A 21,833-nucleotide genomic window follows, 5' to 3' on the forward strand; every position below is an offset into this window, starting at 1 on the left:
AAAAAAATAATTAACAATATATAGAAAGTAATTTCTTTCATAATTTTTTAAAAAATTATTTATTTACTTTGAAGTAAAATATTGAAAAGTCTTAAAAAAAACTTATATTAATAAAGGTCTCTTTGAAAAATAATTTTCCATTTTCAAGTTTTGAAACTTTTAAAAACTAAATCAAGTCTTTAATAAGGTATTACAAATTAGAAATTGATAAAACAAGTCAACTCACTTTGTTTAATCTTGTCAAATAAAAAAATGTGCAACAAATCCAACTATACCACACCAATCCATAATTGGTCCAACCTAAATCCTTTTAAAATTTGGATTTAATGGGTTTACTTTTTGTTCGAAACCACATTTTTGTTTAAAGTGCTACTATTTTGTATGAAACATAATTGCATGAATGGTAATATTGGGTGGCCGAACTTTTTTAAAACAAATATTAATTGAAAAATAAAATAAATAAAAAATGGAATATGACAAAACACACTGTTGGTGTTGTTTTGACGAAAACCGTTTTATATCTTTTAGCATTTTCCTTTTGTGTATTTAAAATTTTAATTTAATGAGTTGACTTTTTGTCAATCTTATACCCATTTGCTTATGGATTTTTAGATATAAAAACCAAAATCTGAACTCATAGTCACATCTTCTAGTCGCCTATATAGTAACAATAGCTCGTCATGCTTTTACTCCAAAGGTCATACTAATTTTATCACAACTCCCTTCTCGTCAAATTACTTTGTTGTAATCCTTAGATCGTCATCACAAACTTACAACACAAACCTTCGTTCCTTTCATCAGTCACAAAATCACATTACCATTCCCCCTAATTCCTTTCACCTTACACATAATCCTGATATCACAAACCCTAATTCATCGTATTTGTTCACAAAATCTTGTTATCGCAAATCCTAATTCCCTTTATCTTTCACACAATATCAATATCACAAACTCTAATTTCATTCCCTATTCACAAAATCTGGATATCACAAACCCTAATTGCCTTCCCCATTCACAAAAATCCCAATACAGCAAACCCTAAATCACATTCCTTATTCATAAATTTCACAAACCATAACTCCTTTCCCATTTACAAATATCACAAACCATTGCTATATTCTTCATTTACAAACCGTAATTCCTTTCCTCATTCACATAATTTCGGTATCATGAACTCCAATTCCCAGTCTCATTTGTCAATTGCTTTCTGTCCATCGTTCCCAATCGCTATCAATCTCTTTCAGTTGCTCACAAAACCAGGTAATTTTCTCATTGTTGTTGTGTGATTTTGATTTGCCCAAACTACAAACATTTGAACATAAAATAGAGATTAATAAAAAAAATATTAACATATAATTTTTGTGATGAATAGAATAAGCTAAATATTTATCATGAGCATTAGATGAGAAGTTGATAATTGTGCAGCCAAATAAAATAGTCTTTCCTGATTTCAAGAGATTTCAATAATCTAGGGTTTGACTTATTTATTTATAGATAGATAGTTTTAGACACATGATAAAGTTAAGGTAGTGTAGTTCATTTGGTTGAGCGTGATGCATGAGTTATTATATTGTCTATTTTTAGGGATAAAAAAATACACTTGATAAAACAATTTTTTTAAAAGATAATAATTAAAATTGAATGAAAAAGGTTTCTTTGTTTTCTTTATCCGTACATGCCTTTCTTTTTGTTTTTGCATACATGCAGTTTGTTCTTGAATGCAGAGAGCAAACACATCCGTTTTTAACTGCTCCTCCTTATCCATTTTCCCCTTGATGCAGTGAAAAAGATTGTTTGAGCGGGAAAAAAACGTGAAGGCATTGCCATGGAGAGTAGCAGCGAGCAGAGACTGCAGTCCCTGGAGCGTTGCATTGAGGAGAAGGAGAAGAAACTCGTCTCCATCAAACGCCAATTCGGCCGCGAAATTGACGCCAAAGAGAGGGAATACGACGTGGTGACGAGGAAAGTCGAAGAACGGAACAGAGAGTTGGAGTCAGTACAGAGGAGGATCACCGATTGTGAGTGGAAACTCGACACCGTGCGCCGCATGATCACCGAGAGCGATGAGGTTTACCAGCAAAAACAGAGGGGCATTCAGGATAGTGACCGTGAACTCGCCGAGAAGGAGGCGCACCGCTCTTTGATCGCGGACATGATCAGAGAGCGCGAGCAAGAGTTGAGGGCCAAGGACGCCGAGTTTCAGCAGGTTTTGGACGAAGGCATGGCTCTCAAAAACAAAGTTGCTCAACTCAACGATGACCTTAAGACCAAAAAGGAAGAGCTTGACGTCGTGACGCGGAGCTTGATTAATGAACAAGCCACTGAAACCACCATCAAGTCCATGCGTGCCAGAATTAAGCAACTACTTCGCCAGCCATATGAGTCTGAGTCTAAACAGAAGCAATTTGAAGGTCAAGCGAAGGAGCTTGAATCAAAACAGAAGCATTATGAACGCCAAGTAAAGGAACTCCAATCAAAACAGAAGCAATATGAAGGAAGAGTGAAAGAGCTTAAGTTAAATGAGAAGTTGTATGAAAGAAAAGTCAGGGAGCTTGGTTCTAGAGAGAAACAATATGAAACAAGAATGAAAGAGCTTGAGTCAAATGAGAAGCAGTGTGAAACAAGAATGAAAGAGGTTGAGTCAAATGCGAAGCAATATGAAAAAAGAGTAAAAGAACTTGTTTCACATGAGAGGCAATATGTAAAAAGTGTGATTGAGCTCAATTCAAAGGAGAAGCAAATTGAAGGACAAATGGTGGATCTTGAGTCCAAAAAGAACCAATATGAAGGACTAGTGAAGGAGCTTGAGTCAAAAGAAGCACGGTGTAAAGTGCTACTCAAGGAGCTCGAGTCAATAGAGAAAAAAATTCAAGAACAAATGAAGGATCTAGAGTTCAAAAAGAATCAATGTGAATCATCAAGAAAATCATTTGAAGAGGAAAAACTGTCGAAACAGAAGTCTAATGACCAACAACATTTCACAAATGCCAACAGTGCAAGTCTCTTTAACCAACAAAATTTTACAGGTGCAGATAATAGCAAGAATTTACCTTTGTTCATTAATCTTCTGGAAAAGTACGAGTTGATGTGTAGTCAAGTCTCTGATGCTCTCCAAACATTTGCTAACCCTACTAAGCTGGTGCTAGATACAATAAAAGGTTTTTACACTTCTCATTCAAGGCAAGGACTTATTGAATATGATGCAAGTATCTCAAGGAGAATATGTAATCTTTTAATGGATGAATTGAAGAAATCTTCGCCGGTAATTGGGATTCGTGTTAAACAAGAAGCAATCAAATTGGCAACTGACTGGAAGGCAAACTTAGTTGCGGGTGATAAGGATTGTTTAGAGGTTCTGGACTTTTTTAAGTTTGTTGCTACTTATGAGATTGGTTCATCTTTCGATGCAATTGAGCTTCAGAGGCTTCTAGATATAATTGCCCTACAATATCAAACTCTGCAAGCCATTGGTAAAATTAAAGAACCTTCAGGTAACAATTACCCTACACCTTCTAGATATAATTACCCTACAATATCAAACTCTCTCTACTTTGTCGAAACAATTTTCACCTCAACTGTTTCCTTTACTCTGTGTTTGGTTGATTCATTATAACAGTGATTTTTGTGAAAAATTTTAAAAAATTAATATGGATCCCACATTTGTATATACTACTTAATCATATTGATATTTTTATTCACCAGATATGTATATTACCTCCGTAGTCAGGTCAATGTATTATATCTCAATCAAACTGATAGATCTCCATAATTTTCTTATCTCTCTCTCTATATATATTAAATCTGTCCAGCCATGCCACGTGTTCATGGTCGGAGAATTCTATCCTTTTTTCTTCTTGGTTGCTTTTTTCCTAGTAGATAGATAAATATCTTGTAGCAATATGTTGTTGAACTGACTAGAATTATATATTTTTTAGAATCTCTCGGCATCCTTTCATCAAGTGGCTTATTATAGATTAATGTAGTTTTGTTTTTCAAATATTTCCAAATGGTGCATGGTGTTTGCGGTACAATATTGATTCAATTTCTTGACAAACCATTGGGGCACTTGATCTTTAAGATCAAAGGGAAGAAACAAGAAATGTAATCTCTAACTAGTTAGCAATACAAAAAGCACCTTTAAATTACCTGTTTTCTCTCTAGAGATTTGAGTAGTATACAATGAAGACAAAAAAAAAAAAATTGTTACTTCTTTTTTTTGATTGAATTCAATCCTTACAAGCCTTATGTATGTATCTGATACATATATCATGTCTTTCAGTTTATTGAGTTAGAAACTTCTTTTCATTATTTTTTTCTGCTAGAAATTATTTGCAGCATACTAGCCATTGCAAAAGCTATTTTGCATTTGTATTTGTCTTCATATTAGAATTTAGAATTTAGAACATCATTCATGATAGTGATCATTTGATTCATATCTATTGGCCAAGTGTTCAAACACAAAAGTGTCTTGCCAATCGTTGTTCACATGCCAAAATGCTAAATAATGATGCATACTCTGTCCATATGGAATTATCTTATATTTTAATGTGTATTATACTATTATTGCACCACGTATTGATGAACATCATCCTAAATACTTTTATAGCTATCTAATGCCAAATGGCCCTCATTCAGGTAAAATTAACTTTATGATGCAATAGTATATATCTGTCTAATTTGTTACTAGCTCTGATACATTTATCCCTGAAAAGAGAAAAGGAGTAGGTCCGGCATTTATTCTACCAGAGTCATGTGTTACATTGTTCTGTTTTAATGTTCATGATCTGTCCTTTTCTGAGAATATTCTTTCACTTATTCATATTATCCTCTCATTTCAATTTCTAGTGATTGTAGCACTATGATGATATATTGCTTCTAAATATTAGTATAGAGTGGCTTTCTTTCTGTCACCCATGCACTATGATCGAATTTATTTTCTGATGCTTTCATAGTTTTATCTTACACAGATAATCAATCGAGTCCCACCATTGATGGAAGAAATTTGCATTTTCCCAGTATTAAGCACATAAATGAGTCGGTTAATCTCCATACATCATCAGATCCAGCAAAACTTGTTTTGGATATCATACTGGTCCCTATTGCTTCAGAGAAACAGGGAAGTGAAGGTGCTATTATCATTGATGAGAGCCACATCTTACTGTTGGAACAATTGATGAGAATCTCACCACGGGTCAAACCCCGTGTAAGAGAGGAGGCGCTGAAGATAGCATTTGCTTTGAAAGCGAACATAAGAGAAAGTGCTGAAAACTCTTTGACAATTCTGGGCTTTCTATTGTTACTATCTGCTTATGGATTGGTTTCTTATTTTAGAAAAGATGAGCTTTTCAAGCAGTTGGAATCTGCTGCTCAGCACAAGCAAGCTGTAGAGCTGTTTCGGACTCTTGGTTTTGTGGATAAAATCTTTGGTATGTCTTATTTAATCACCATAGCTATTTTATGTTGTTTTTTTTGGTATTTTTTTATATTACATTGATAAGGCAACACATTGTACAGGAAACATACTACACATATAGTCAGATTAAAGTGTTAGCTGTTTGAGGGAAATTGAATCCATATTTTCTTGCAAACTGTAGTCGTCTTGAATGGACTTTAATTCCAAAGGACTTTTGTGAATTGATTTGATGAAGTGAAATTACCTTTGTCTTGCAGATTTTGTTCGGAATCTTATTATGAAGCAGCAACACATAGAGGCTGTTAGATTCATTTGTGCATATAAGTTGGCTGACAAGATCCAACCAGTTGATCTCTTGCGACAACATGTGGCGAAAGTAAAGTCAGTCACCAATAGATTTGCTTGCATGAAAGAGTCCGTCGAACAAAAGGTTATTTTTTCCCAATACAAATTCCATTTCATTAAATTATCAGTCTTCATGTAGTTGTAGCATAGTAATTATTTTTTTTATCGAAAAATATTAGTTGTTAATTTCAAACTTACAATCTTTTTTTTTTTTACATACTTTACTACGTTAAACTTATATTCAGATTAAGGTCAGAGACGAAGAAATTGTTGGCCTGCGAACTGTTCTAGAATGCATTTCAGAGAACAACCTAGAATCTCATCAGGATCTAGTTAAAGAGATTAATGATCGCATTGTTGATCTAGAGAAGCAGAAGGAAAATGTTGTTCGTTTAACATCAGGACCTTCCTCCGAAGTTGAGGAAAAGACGTGTGGTGGAGAAGCAGTGACAGTAACCGTGCACAAACCTGAAGAAAAGAAACGTCATGTGGGAGTAAGCCTCCCCATTAATAATCAGTGGGGTAACATCAGCAAACGTCCTCGGACAAGTGTAACTTACCCTCGGTTCGCTCCTCTTCCTCCTCCTCCTCCTCCTCCGCCTCCTCCTCCTCCTCCTCTGCCTCCTCCACCTCCTCCTCCTCCTCCTCTGCCTCCTCCGCCTCCTCCTCGTCCTCCTCAATACCAGCGTGTATTTATGCCTATGCCCGGCGCCTCGCAGTTTGTTTTCCCGGAAAACTACTTTAGACCTGCTAATCCTATGGCTTGGTCTGGAAACAACGGAACAAATTACTATGGTAACTCCAGGCCGCCATATCCTCCTTTTGGATGAGACCCCCTTTGAATATGTTCGTTACTTTATGTGATTTTGGTACTTGTTGTGGTTGCAAAACTGTGCATTTGGAATTTATTTATCATAAGCATCTCCAGCAGTGCTTAACTCTTTTTTTAGACACTACAATTTGGTTGCATGGGATTTAAGAACCTTGACAAGCTTTCTCTCCAATGGTACAACTTTTTAGAACTTACAATGAGTGTTTTACAATTCTTAAGAATTGTTAAGAGTGATTGCTTTTCTCTCTAATGGTGAAATTATTATATACATTCTTTTAAGTTCAAGAACTCGTAATGCTCAATAATTCTCATTGAAGATACTATGAGAAAATAAAATTTGTTAAATAGAAAATATTTTTTATATATGACCCAATGATAAGTGACGTGTAAAGTAAATTTTAAGAGAAATATTTTAAGTTTTTTTTAAAACTTGTGTTATGTTTTTTTTTTCTAATAAATTTCGTCTTTTTGTTTTATAAAACTTAACACACGTATTTTTTTATGGACATAAAATTTAAGTTTTAATCACTTTATCTTTTTGGACTTATCTTTGGGGTCCTTGTCGGAATAGATATTCATTCATCTTTACTCTAAAGCTAATAAAGATTGTTTCCACATTTTTCCTTGTTGCTAATGTGTTTCAAACACACGATTATTGTAATCAGGGGAGGATCTACGTTAGTCTGTGAGGGAGGCCTTGGCCCTCCCTGATTTCTTTTTCAATTTAAAAAATTTATATACTAATATTATTTATTTATTTTATAGAAATTTTATTATTTTATTAAATAAAGAAATATGGTTTAAAACTGATTATATTTGTAAGACTACGTAACTAAATTCGTCTTCAAAAGTGTGATGGCATGATGATAAATTAATTCTTTAAAGATGAAAAATACAAAATTAGTTATTAAATATGTAAAAAATATGTTTAATTAGTCATGTTATTAAATGTATAAGATCATTTTTTCATTAAATTATAACTTTTAAGAATCAATTTAATAATAAATTATATTTTTAATGGCCAAATTAACATTAAGTTGTAAAATTTAGGAACTAATTTGTTATTAAATTATTTTGAGGACTATTTTGTTGCACTTTTTACACATTTAGTGACTAAATTTAAAGTTTCTCATCTTTTAGAGATTAATTTACTAGCATTTCACACTTTTAGGAACAAATTTGATTATTTATCATTTTTTTAGAATTTAAATTATTATGCAAATTGATTTAATCACTTAAATTTATTTTTTAAATTATAAAATAAATAGTAATATTTTTTAAAGAAATCTTATCTCAATATTATATTTCATCATAATATGATCTGTTTTTATCTCCTAACTATTTTAAATTATAAAATTAATAGTACTTTTATCCTTTTTAAGAAATTTTATCTAAATATAAATATTATATTCATTAAATTTTAATTATTATATAATAATTTTTTCTTTTGTTAATATCTAATTATTAAACTTTTTTCTATTTTTTTAATTGAAGAAATTCTTATTTTTAAATCTCATATAAATAAGTGTCATTGGATTGATTGAAAATAATTATAATTTTTAAAGTATGAAAACGCATAATAGTCACTAGTTTCCACGAATGATGAAAGACATTGCATCACATGAAAAAAAAAATATTTTTAACTTTTCATATTTTAATTTAATGTTTTGATAACAAGATTACACTGAAAAATATTTTTTTATTGAATACTTATTAGTATAAATTGAAAAGAAAATTATTGAAATTAAAATTCAATAATTTTTTTTAGTAGTGATTGATTATTTTTGTGACATATAAGAAAGATGTCATGTGTGTTTTTTTTTATAAGATATTATATGTTTTGATGGATTATTAATGTAATTTAACGAATTAAACATCAAATTACAAATATTTTGTTTGTATAAAAATTAATGATATATAATTGACGGATGCATTTATTCAGCAAAAAAAAAAATTGTTGGATATATTTTATTTTTTGTGAATAGCCTCCTCTCTTCTTAGTCTGCGTCCGCAATGATTGTAATAGTTTTATATGTGGAGGCCCAGCATGGAATTGGAGAACGACGTGCTACAATTCCAAACCTTTCCGGATAATATTCAGGAGTTTTGGGTCACTAAACTCTTAGGTAAATTCCATTTTGAAGATATATTTACAAAATATAAAAAATTATTTGAAATTATAATATGCAAATATCTGTTGATATATAGTTTTACTTAGTACATGCAATATTTCTTCAATCTAAATTATGCATAACATCAATTAACGTCATTTTTTCCATCAAAACCAAGAGATATTTTATCATATTATTTTTAAAAAAATAAAGAGTAAAAAACATTTAGAAAACATTCTTTTTATATGGGGTATAAATAATAAAATCCTTTAGATAAAAAAGGATGAATGATCCCATTTTAATTATAAAGAAAATTTTAGGAAGAAAAAAAAAAAACTGATTTTGTAACGAGAGATATCTGAGTTGTTATAAATTTTTGTATTACTCTCTTCTATTTCTACATATAAAAAGATGTATTGTAAATTGTAATGATGCCAAAATGCAAAGTAAAGTACAGCATCCATCTGCATGTAATCATGTATGGCAAATTGGGCATCCTAGGGAGAAGTGCATTTTGGCGTATATTGTAACATGCGGAAAAGTACAAGTACGGATGGTCCCTCAATTAGTCACACGTGTATGGTTCTTGTGTAATTGAAAAATACTAATGGAATATTTAAAATAAACAAATATTAACCAGTATTTTTATAACATTATTAAGAAATTTGAAGTAATTTTTTATTGAATACATAAAATTATATTATTTATGATATTTTTGTACTCTTATATAATTTTCACAATGAATATTTTTCATTTTTAATTCTTTGACAAATATCTTTAAGATACTAATTAATAAAATATTTGAAAATAAATAATGATTTATGTATCATTATTTTTTTTCCATTTGCTTTTTTCAACCCATTGTGGCATTTTACCATCACATTGGAAATGACTATCGATGTGATTCCTTCTTCTATGTTCATGCACACCTAAGCTAACTCATCAATTTCATTTCCATTATGGCATTATCTCTAGCCATTAATAAATATCATATTGCATGCTAGGATTGGGTTATAATTGGGTTATGATAAATAACAAAAAAGCAAAAGAATTTATAACAAATACTTAATTAACCGTTAAGATATATAGAAAATTATTAAATTTATTAATTGGAAAATCTTTCCATTTGATGTAAAATAGCGTATAGTTAATTATTTTGATTTTGTCTAATGCATTGTATAGGTTAAGCATTAGTAAAAATACGGTCTAAAAGACATCAATTTAAATTATATACACAGTAGTCAAGCATAAACTCAAACTACATGTTTTCTTTTCATATATAGATCTTCTCTCTATCATCCAAAATCCTAAGAATTAAAACGAGTTAAAAAAATAATGTATGTATTGAAACTTATACGTAAAAATTATGCAGGTAAGAATCATATAAGTAATTAATTAACCTTTAATTTATCTACTCTGAAGTAAATTTTGAAGAATCATATAAGTAATTAAACTTATACTCTATTGATACTTATTACTATATCTCTTTTTATTTTATTTTTCGTATGATATTATATCCTCTATCTTTTAATTTCATCTTCTCCAAGTATTTGATAGAGTTTAATGTCGACAAACTTATTCTAACTTTATTAATTATAATAACTCATGAACCATGCTATTGAATCTAGACGAGTCACGTTTTTATTTCAAGACAGTGATCAAAATTGAGGCTGCGTACTTGCCATAACTTGTGTTATGACTCCCAAAAAGGATTGTTTTTATTCTCTTTTTAAGATTTTAAAAGGAAACCTTTATTTAAAAGGCATCACCACGAAAAAGATAAAGAAAAAAAAAGATATACTTTTGAAGAGAGTCAATGAATTTTAATCATGATTAAGTTTTAATAAAAAATTAATCTTATAATTAATTTAAAAGATAAAAGTTTATGAGAATACTTTTTGATAATCAATAGTAAACCTATGATCCTAAGTAGGATGATACCAAATAAAGAAAAAAAAAATGTACATTTGGCGCTATAAAAAGGGCAAGTTGTTGGGCATTCTTCGTTCTTCCTATTCCATGCCCTGAAAATATGGTAGCCAAAAGAGAGGTTAACGGCGGGGGAGAGGGAACCGCGCTAATATTCACCTACGGAACCCTGAAGCGAGGGTTCTCAAACCACCCCCTTCTCCAAGACCTCATTCGCTCCGGCGACGCCTCTTTCGTCGGAACCTACCGCACCGCCGTCAAATACCCCCTTGTCTGTGGGCCCTACAAAGTCCCCTTCCTCCTCAACATTCCCGGATCGGGTCGATGGGTCCACGGGGAGATTTACTCGGTCTCCACGCGCGGTCTCGAACGCATGGACGACCTCGAGGGAACCTCACGCGCCCACTACGAGCGTCTCCCAATCAAGGTGATTCCTGCGGCCGAGGGAGAGGAAGAGGAGGAGGAGGAGGCGGGGTTTGATGCGGCGGCGGGGCTAACGTGCGCCCAGGCGTATTATGCGCACGGGAACTACGCGATGGAGCTGTGGAAGAAAAACGGGAAGCGTGGGTTGAGGTGTTATTCGCAGAAAGAAACGATTGGTTATGTGAAGCGTAAGGATAGGCCTCAGCATTTGACCTTCCTCGATCACATTCGCTTCTTCCTTTCTTCTAATTAATAGTTATTAGTCTCTCTTTCTATTCGATCAAAAAATAAGTACAGTAATTAGAAAGGCTTTTTTGTTTTGTTTTCTCACCTTCTGTTATTATTATGTGCCTTTCTGGTCGGTTAATTTAGATTATTATGTTCCTTGCTTTTATCAATTATTATGCAAATATCTCCAATCCAATCCTGCCCTTTTTATTTTTCATAGTATTATTACTACTGTTATGTTATGTTATACAGTTTTGGCTCTCTTAGTCTGTTGTGACGAATTGATGATGATCATCAGGATATGCATCTCTTGCTCTTTTGTTTAGTTTAGTATGATTGAATGTTAAAATTAATTTCTTATGTGAAACATATATGAATTATGTAGAAATTAATAAATAAATAATTAATAATTAAAAATTAAATTATAATTAGATTTAATAAGAAAAAATTTTAGACTTAATTATTACTTGACAGAACATAGAGAGGGGTAGAAAGAAAGGTGTAAGGAAATGAAAGAAATCTTATTTCTTTCTTCTTTCAAGAAAATTAAAATACATTGTTGTATATTTGTTATTTGTAAAAATCATAAATTTTCATTTCCTATAATTGATAATCTAAGAAATTCTTTAAAGTTTTACGGTGAATAAACAAACCTTGTAAGCCGTTGCTCCTATTTTTATTTTTTGTTCAAAGTTTGAAAAGAATTTTATAGAGAGGGTGTTAAATTAAATATGACTGTTGAAGGTTTTGAACAGCCCGTTTCCGTTTGAGTGGAACAGAGAGGAAATTTTATGCTTTGTGACTGAATTCTTAGTTATGACCACTAACTTTCTATATGGAGAACTTTTAAGAATATATACCTAATTTTCAACTTCTAAGATATTTGTCTTAAGAAACCTGAAGGTTTAAGACTACGCATTCCATGTACAAATGACTAATCAGCTGTTTCGAGGTGATCTAAAGGAACTGATAATTAACCATATTTTTAAAATATTAAAAATATATTTTAAAATTATATATAAAAAAGTATTGTCAATCTACTTCTATGTGATTTCAGCACCCTTTTTCTACAAGTACAACGTTAGTGATGATTACTATATATTTGTGTATTTTGTCTACTTTTTAGGCTTTTCCCTTATATATAAGATCTTTTTTTTTTCTTTCTTTTGTATTGGTATTTAAAGATGTGACGTATATTTTAACCTCTTCATTTATACAACAGTACCTTCCAAACGCAGTTTCTCTTAAAAATTGATATATAGTAACGTCTACGGTACCACGTGGTAGGACCCCGAGCCTTAGAATTTGACTTTGAAGGAACATATCGTATACGTACACTGTGTACGTATAGTGTACACTACAGTACAGAGTGAAGACAGAAGAAAGCTACCTGACGACCAGGCTCTTACCCTATTTTCCAAATTCTGGTTTTCAAAACGGGTGTGTATAAGTGTATTGTTCTGATTGTCTTTTTTTCCCCTTCAGCTCTAACTCTTCTTTTCAGATTCTATTGTTTTACTTTTACCTAAATATTTAAAAAATTCCAACACTACATTAGTGTTTCATAATTTTTTCTTCATTTTATGTCACCAAATTAATTCTCCCAAAACTTAATTTGTTACTAAATTAGTCCCTCAAAAAATGAAATATCACCATTTTAATGCTCATGAAAGACCAAAGTGATGACCAAAAGGAATTGTTAATGGATTAATTAAGTGATGGATTAATTTTTTGATAAATTAATTTGGTAACAACATTTTAAAAACTAGTAATTCGGTGGTGAATTAAATATTTAATAAAAAAAACTTGGGTAATTATTGAGTTAGTGAATCCATTAGTTCCAATATTTTATTATTTTAAAATTAAATTGTTTATTCGGTAAGTATAAACATATTAATTTGGTATTATTGATTTCAATGGAATTTTGACACTGCAATCAATAGCTACAACGATGAATACTCACCTAGTATTTATTAATTTAACTACTCTTAAGTATTGTGCATGAGCATGACAACAGCAAGCCTCAATTATTGAACAAATTTGGCCATATTTTTTCTTTTAAAAAAAATTGCGGCGGGATAGTAAAACCGGAGGAAATTGTCACTTATTATTGTAGTTTTCAAAGTGATGTGATCATAAACAATAAGCATCCAACGCAACTAACAACACGATTCAGCAAAGGTTAAAGGGTCATACGCAGCATTTTTTTTTTTCCAGTATCCATGCATCGTAGTAGGAGCGGACAACATAGGGACAATGGCACCCAATAAAAAAAGAAAGACATGGACAACTGTAAGTGAAGAATTTTCAATCAGAAACTTATTTTAATTTGATGGGCTACATTTTTCAAGGTTGAATGTTGTTATCTTATGGAGTAAATATTTAATAGTAGTCGCTTTTGTTTACTGGCTGCCCATAAAAATAAAAATAAAAAGCATTCAACCATCCAAGGTCCTTACTTCAGTGTTTTGTATGTGCACGTGCTCAGAATTCTGAACCTGAACAATACCAATTCAATTGATAGAGAATGATAAATGGATTAATTGATTAAATATACAGGTAAATGCAACTTATTACCGACCAGTCAACAAACTAAGAGGGAAGATGCATGAAAGAAAACTTGTACAAGGTTTATTACAACAGATCATTCTAAACGTACACATTGATGTAGCATAATGTTACAGTAGTACGGATGATACCGTCAGACCAGGTTGCATTGTCAATTATGGAGGTTTCAAAACTCAGTGAAATCGAGTGTGGTGGAATTTAAGAGCATGTTAAAGAAAAAAGACAAGCTTAGATATTCTTATTCATCACTCCACTGGCCGAAATTGTGATTCAGATGCCTGAAAGAAATGTTTATCGATTAATTTATAATGACATACTAGTGCGGAGATCAAAACTAAAATATACTGAAAGAGAGTGAAGGCCAAACCTTATTTATCTAGGGACTCAAAATTTTCAATCAATTGCTGAGACCTGCATTATAGTACAAGATTTAAATTTTGGTTAGGTAGGATTAGAGTTTAATAAGAAATAAAAATGACATCAGATACACTGCAGGTCCATTTACAATAATAGATGTGCAGTTGGGGGTCTCGAGAGTCAAGGACCGAAATTAAGGCTTTTCGAGGCTGGGAACAGCTTATGCAAAAAAGTAGTAATTTCAGCGCATTGATATTTTCAAGGCTTATTAATAAATCATGAGGGATTTTGGCTTTAGTCGGTTAGGAAATATAGGAAGACCAGAAGTAGAAAAAACAGAAGCTTGAGTTTCAAAGTGTTTTCGCCTATGACATAATGGCATGAAAGAATCCAACATAAGAACTAAGAAGACTCCAAATGTTGTTCCCCGTTGAATAGAACAGTTCAAACTTCAAAGCACTACATAGAAATACTTGTAACCATATTAAATCTACATTAAGTTGATTCCTTACATAGAATTGCAGACATTGAAATTTTTTTATCAATGACCACCAACCGGGAAGCAGGAAATTCTTTGAGCTTACAGTGAATAGGCTCCACAAATGTCAACTCTAACACTAACTTTCTCCCTCTCACATGAATTTGCATATGGATTATAAGGAAAATTGTAAAAGAAGAAATTATTATGACATCATTGAGATCTGAACAGCTTGTATGTTCAACTGTTCAAGGTAGTTTGGGAATGAGCTGGATTACAGAGTATCATAGCAAAGCTGAGGCGTCCAAAAATTATCATACTCCTTAAGCACATCTATGTTGAATTACATCCTAAGCCAGTTTTTAGTTAATTGTGTTAGCTCACTTAAAAATAACATAACACATTCCCACATAATGGCTAAAACCTTTATTAACATCCAAAATATTGTTTTGACTTTAGAGCCTTTGCAGTGAATGTTGGGCTTGAGAGAAAGTAAAGTTCAAGTGGTTGCGTGGAAAGAACCAATTATATAGTTCTTTACGCTGTAAGGCAAGTTTTCACTAGAAACAGATTTTGGTCCTGTTCATTTTGAAAACCCTCATGGATTGACAGGCTTTGTTAAGGTTACATTAGAGACATTATAAAAGGTGAATCCCACCTCTACCATTGAACAACAGAGTACAGAGAGACAGGAAAAAAATATCAAAATAAATACCATCTGTCTGTCTGATTGATACCAAGTCCATTGCAGGTAAGAATCATGCTTTTAAATCTGGCAAGATACTCCTGTGTAACAAAGGGAAAGGCCCACGAAAGGCAAGTACAACAGTTATCAATCGAGATGATACATCATTAGTAAATCTAAGTAAAGTTACGTTGCATACCTGCAAGCTATATTTTTCAATCTCGCATATCCCAGTTAAATCATAGTCCAAACGCTTGGTAGGATCACTTAATACTGTTACATGACAAAGAAAGACAATAGTCAACAAGAAAATCATTTTTATCATTTACAAGCAGCAACTAATGTTTTCTAAATCATAACCATATGCAGGGAAAGACACCTCTAGGTCAAACTTTGTGGCACTAAGGAGTAAAATAATCCACACAAAGTACCACTTACAGACCTATTTATTAAGTTTAAAGTAATTTCCATTACAGAATCAATTTTGAGTTTGCAAGTAATGCTCAAGTAGGCAAGTAGACAATCCGGTAAATTTCAGCATCCATCTAAATATATTTTCCTAAATTTAAGTAGTTGATTTATAATATGTATAAAAACTCATTCTCATTTATTGTATGTTAATGGTATACAGATTGGAAGTATATATAATATTATATATTACTTGGGTTTTCCTCAATTTTGTTTTGGGTTTGAATTTTGTTATCATTATGTTCGTGAATATGTATTTTCTATCCTTCATTCTTCTAAACTTTCCGGTCACCACAAGGAGTGAAATCAAGTTCACATGCTTACAAAGTTATGTTGGCATCTGGATACAAAAGCATATATATATAACTAATGAAATGAATCATTTAAGTAGCAACAGAACAAGTGGAACTGGGAGGCAGAAAGCTTGACAACAAGGTGAAAGTTCATATCCAAACTAATGAAGGAGCACAATCTTTGTGCTTATGAACACTTGTCCTTTTACTCTAACCATTTGTATATTGTGATTGTGTTGAAGATAAAAAAAAAATCCATTTTCAGGAATTGTAATGATAAGGAAGTTTGAGGAAGACAGAAGAATGCAGCTTGTTAAATTATGTGCTTACAAGGAAAAAGTGAAAGTACGAAATATTTTACCATTGTAAGCTTCATTTATCTCTTGAAATTTTGCAGTAACAGCACTATCTCCTCCGTGCTTGTCAGGATGCCATTTCTATCAAATGTATAAAACCATGTGTACACAGTAATAAATCAAACTTGTAGGAAAAAAAAAATTCAAGTTTGTAAAATTATGCCACTAAAAAAAGGTAGGTTACCAACCAGCGCGAGTCTTCGGTAATTTAATTTGATATTTTCATCGGTTGCATCATATTCAACCTCCAGCACTTTGTAATAATCCTTGATATAGAGTAAAAATGACCCATCATGAGCACAACAAAAAAAAAGTCACAAACATTTCCAGCTCATCAATTAACATTTTTGCTACATGCAGTGATGACGGCATTCTCAGAGTAAAATAGCTTCAAGCACCAATAGGAAAGTTGCACAAAGTTTTTCAGTTTCAAGATAGCAAACAAAACCAAATCATCTCTAGTTGCAGAAAGAGTATCTTGCACAATATGAGCGACAGAATTCCGAAAATTCTCCAAAGCAGTATCAACCAATCAATTAACAGATAAACCTACTTCCGCTGCATTTCCCAGATCAGTTTCACTTTCACCCACTACTACAAGCCTAACTAGTAACTACAATATTAATCAAACACAGACACTTAAATTACTCATTTAAGACATTTTATTCAATATTTTCTCTTCCTCTCAACTTCAAACTACATTCTACTCAAATACTACGTGACATTCCTTTTACCCAGTCCAAAGGGTCCTGCAATACTCAGCAGAAAACAAGGCATGAAAGGGTGGGGTAAAAGAAGAAGCAGAGATAATTGGATTCAAATAAAAATACCAACTTCCATAATCGAAATGAATTTGGGTCAAAATTAAGCCTAAAAAATTCCCAACAATCAAATAGAGCAATCACATGAGAGGAAGATTGAAAATTCGTGATTAGTTATAATACCTTGGGGTTGGTGTTATCAGCTACGAACATGGGGTCGACATGCGCAGCTTCTTTTACATAATACATCGGAATCCGACACAAACCTCGGAGACCAAAACCAGAACAATAACACAATGCTTCAACCAACTTCAGACACGCTTCAAATTGAAGAAAAGTAATTAATTGGAGATTGAAAGGAGTGTGTGAGAGACAAAAAAAAACCAAGTTAGAATTGGGAATTTGTGTGGTGAAATAGAGAACAAGAGGGCATTCCTATGCCACAATTGGGAAATTCGGATGGCTTTTAGGGATTTTTTTCTTTCTTTTTCTGTATTTTCCCTTTTGGTATGGCGCTTTCAAATCTTATGCGTCCCACAAGTTAACCATGGTAAAATTCTTAAGGAAATGAAAATCTGATATAAAGAAAATTAAAATAGAGCAACTGAAAATAATTTTTTAATTAAATAAATGATATTTTAAGAATAATTTTACTAAATAAGATAAACGTAGTTAAAATTTATTCGTACTACAAGATTTTATTTTTTTTTATTTGTATTTAAGATCGGAGAAAATATAAATTGAGTTGTAGGTTGCTTTATGTTCAGACTTTGCTTTCCGCTTCGACTTCTTTCAAATTAATCATAATCTGAGTTGGTCCCCAGTTAGTCCTCTAGTAAATAACTAAATCAATCCTTAAATTTTTCATTTGTATCTTTGATTCAAAAACAACTTACTTGATGAGCCATTACCTATCAATCATCGGTTAATAGTTATCAAACTTTAACTTTCACTAAAAAACATAAGCGTTATTTTTTTTTATAAATATTTTACTTTTTCTTTATTCTTTATTTTTTTTCAGGCCTTGCAAGTATTTTTGTTTGTTTTTAATCCCTAAAAATATAATATTTTTATTTTAGTTCTAAAAATATGTCACTTTTTAATTTTATTATATGCTGAAATCATCGTGATAATGTAATACTTTTTGAGGATGATATAATTTGCTGACACAATATTTTTTAAGTGATGATGTCATCATTTTGCCAACATGACACAATGATGATGTCATTATTTGATGATGTGATATAGTAATATTTGTCACGTCATCACTTAATGAAATCCAATAATGATAAGGATTAAAATTAAAAAATGAAATTTTATTTTAACTAAATTAAAAAAATTAAAAAAAATATTATTTTATAAGGACCAAAGGGTATTTAAGTAAACAAAACAAATAATGATCGATGAATGAAGTATTTTCTTTTTGGTGTGGGGGTGGTGGGTAGCAACACAATGGTGGGTTTGGTGTGGTGTGGAGGTGGCATTGGGTGGTTGCAATGGTGATGTTTGAGTGTGATAGTGGTGTTGGGTGCAATTGCCATGATGGTTTGAGAGAGAGGTGGCTTGAGTTTGTTTGGGAAAAGAAAGGGTAAAAAAGGAAATTTATAAATTTTGAGGGTACCAAACCAAAAAAATAAAATGGAATGCATTAAGTAATTGCCCCAACACATACAAGTAAAAAAAATGAACTAGGCCCATCATACAACCAATTGAGTTTAAGGATTACAAAAGTATGAAAAACAAAAAAAGGTTATTCTTCCTGCACCATTCAAATTTTTTCTACACCTCTATAGATTCTAAAAGTATGCACTATACGAATTGACAATCCATATGGATCATACAGATTGCCAACCCATATAATGATATAGATTCTCATTTTGCATGTACCATATGGATTGATGGGTCTAACATAGTAAAAAAAACAAACACATGAGAAAGGATACTTACGATGACCACGGGATGCAAGATGGGAAAGAAGATGATTTGTTGCAATGAACCACAGATTCAGCAACCATAGAATGCTGAAGATCAACACAGAGACTCGTGACATAGCAAGAAAAGAATTTGAGTTTTAACTGATGTGTGAAGGGATGGTTTGTGGGTGTTGCTACGCGCACCTAGCACCCAACAATTTCACATTTTTGCCCTTTCATCATACGGATGTAGGATGTAGCCCAATTCAAAAGTTTTTTTAAATTTTTTTTTAAAAATATTTATGACTAATTAATTTAAAATTAATGGCTCAAACAAAAATTGAAGCTATGACTTTTAAATTATTAACACAACGCTCAAATCAACTGAGCTAATGAATCAATTACATTATAAAATAATATAAATAACGTTGTTATACATAACACTAAAATTTCTAATGTATATTTAATGTGCATGTAAATTTAAATAATAAATTTTATGACAATTAATTTTGACATAAATCATACGAATTATATAATTTATATATTTTTTATAAATAAAACATATTTACTATTAAAAAATTTAATATATATTAAATTTAATAATAGTAATTTTTTTAATGTACAAATGATAATTTAACATATTAATAATTAAAAATAAAATAAAACTTTAAGAAATTATAAAAAAACAGAAAACCAATATGAATGAAGTTCATCCATATGATTTATATGAATGGAGTTCATTCGTATAAAACATACAGATTAAGTTCATCTGTATAAATAACATAAATTTAATGTGATTAATTAAATTAATTATTTTTAGAAGTGAGAATAATTAGTTAAAACAATCTTATAAATAATGAGATGCTTACGACTAGTGATATAAATATAAAAAAATAAAAATATTAAATGTTTCATTAAATATAACAATAATATTTTTTAGTTTCATTCAATATTTTTTAATCTAAGTGACAATAATCTTAAATATAAAAAAATACCAGAAAAAGTTAGTAATACTTTTGTTTTTGTCTTCACACTACCCAATTTGTTTTTGATTTTTTTAAAAAAAATCCTATTCTACTCGTCTCCCTTCACACCCCGTTTTCCCCTCGCTTATAAGTTTTAACCCTTCTCCTTCTTCTCACCCACACGGCTATCTTTCTCCATTTCTTCTTCACAGTTTACACCCACTCGTGCCTCTCCTACATCCCATCTAAGTTGTGCCTCTTCTCACTCCTCTGTCTCTCCACCCCAGTGAGTCTTCTTCTACGGACTCCTCTTCCCCTTTTTTTTTTCTCTCTTCTTTCTGATTCCCAAACTAGTCTCTGTTGTAATTTGTTTACACAATGGAAACTAGTTCTATTTGTTAATATTTTTTGTGGGCGACCATAGATTTCTGAGTAAAATTATCATTCCTGGGCAATTGTAAGGAAAGTACTTATATTATTTTTTAAGCTTAATTGTAATTTTTAGTGTCTTATAATTTTAAATTTGCGAATTGGTTTCATTATTTTTAAATTAAAATATTTAATCATTTTATTTTTTGACATAAGTAATTTTGAATTTTTTTACTGGTTGATCATTCAAAGTTAAATTTTAACTTTAATATGATATATTGGTGGTGACATGAAACTTAGGTAGATAATATTGTTTGTAAAAAAAATTAAATAAAGTAAAAACTAAAAAGAGTTTTAATATGAGCATTTATTTATATACAAAAAAATAAAGTAGAAAGATACTTGATTTGTTTAATTAATTAAATAAAAATTATTTTTTTTATCTATCATTAGTAAAAAAATTATTATTTTTTTTCAAATTATCAAAATTTATAAATTAAAAATATCTAATACATAAATATTTTTATATTATTTATATGTTTTTAATTTTACGTATTTTTTTTATTTTATCAATTGATAATTAAATTTCATAAATAAATATGTAAGTTATTTACATAGTTTTTTTTAAAATTAATTTTAATATATAAATAATTTTTACTTTAATTATTTACGTAAAATATTCATAGCCAAGACAATAAAATATTTGCTTTGTTTTACTATATTAACTTCGAGAGTTATTATTTTTTTTAAAATTCTTAAAATTTATAAATTAAAAAATATTTAATATATAAATATTTTTAATTTTATGAAAATAATTAGAATAAAAATAATCTGTATATTAAAATCAATTTTTGAAAAATTATATAAATAATTTACATATTAATTTCTGAAATTTAATTATAAATTGGTAAAATAAAAATAAAAATATGTAAGTTATTCAAAATAAAAGCATATAAATCTATATAAAATAAATTTAAAAAGATTTATATATTAAATATTTTGATAATTTAAAGAAAAAAGTAATAATTCTTGATTAATAATACATAAAAAATAATATTAACACAGTTGATTAAATAAAATAAGTTTGTTAGTAATTTATCATCTTATTCATTAATAAAGAATTATGAATTTATTTCCTATTAAAATATTTTATTTTTTTTTATCTCATTTAATTTTTTTTCACATAAGTACTATGTAAACAACTTACATATGTTTTATGTCATATTAAAATTAATGTTTGACTTTAGATAATTAATTGACCAAAATTTCTTATTTTGAAAAAAATAAGAGGATTAAATTTCTTAATTTTAAAATAGGAGAATCAAAATTATTGGAGACT

The 21,833-nt window shown here is 30.5% G+C and overlaps 3 protein-coding genes across 3 annotated transcripts; 2 read left to right on the top strand and 1 right to left on the bottom strand.

Annotated features, from left to right (window-relative positions):
• Window positions 1–1,788: 1,788 nt before the first annotated feature.
• Window positions 1,789–6,588, top strand: LOC100783311 (uncharacterized). The gene is made up of 5 exons (XM_041006787.1): window positions 1,789–3,593; window positions 4,968–5,426; window positions 5,671–5,843; window positions 6,004–6,252; window positions 6,478–6,588. Exons 1-5 carry the CDS (start codon window positions 1,826–1,828, stop codon window positions 6,586–6,588), a joined length of 2,760 nt encoding a protein of 919 aa, XP_040862721.1. The 5' UTR covers window positions 1,789–1,825.
• Window positions 6,589–10,543: 3,955 nt separating this feature from the next.
• LOC100784378 (putative gamma-glutamylcyclotransferase At3g02910) lies at window positions 10,544–11,474 on the top strand. Its single transcript, XM_003538947.5, has one exon. The coding sequence runs from the start codon at window positions 10,734–10,736 to the stop codon at window positions 11,304–11,306; it is 573 nt and encodes a 190-aa protein (XP_003538995.1). The 5' UTR covers window positions 10,544–10,733; the 3' UTR covers window positions 11,307–11,474.
• A 2,519-nt stretch (window positions 11,475–13,993) lies between these two features.
• Window positions 13,994–17,686, bottom strand: LOC100527491 (uncharacterized). Its single transcript, NM_001249867.2, has 7 exons — window positions 17,431–17,686; window positions 16,675–16,752; window positions 16,492–16,567; window positions 15,569–15,642; window positions 15,400–15,470; window positions 14,217–14,260; window positions 13,994–14,127 (listed from the first exon to the last, which is right to left on the bottom strand). The coding sequence occupies exons 1-6, from the start codon at window positions 17,494–17,496 to the stop codon at window positions 14,218–14,220; spliced, it is 408 nt and encodes a 135-aa protein (NP_001236796.1). The 5' UTR covers window positions 17,497–17,686; the 3' UTR covers window positions 13,994–14,127; window position 14,217.
• Between the last annotated feature and the right edge of the window lie 4,147 nt (window positions 17,687–21,833).

Source organism: Glycine max, chromosome 11 (genome assembly GCF_000004515.6).
Source record: "Glycine max cultivar Williams 82 chromosome 11, Glycine_max_v4.0, whole genome shotgun sequence".
In the NCBI taxonomy this organism is placed as follows: domain Eukaryota; kingdom Viridiplantae; phylum Streptophyta; class Magnoliopsida; order Fabales; family Fabaceae; genus Glycine; species Glycine max.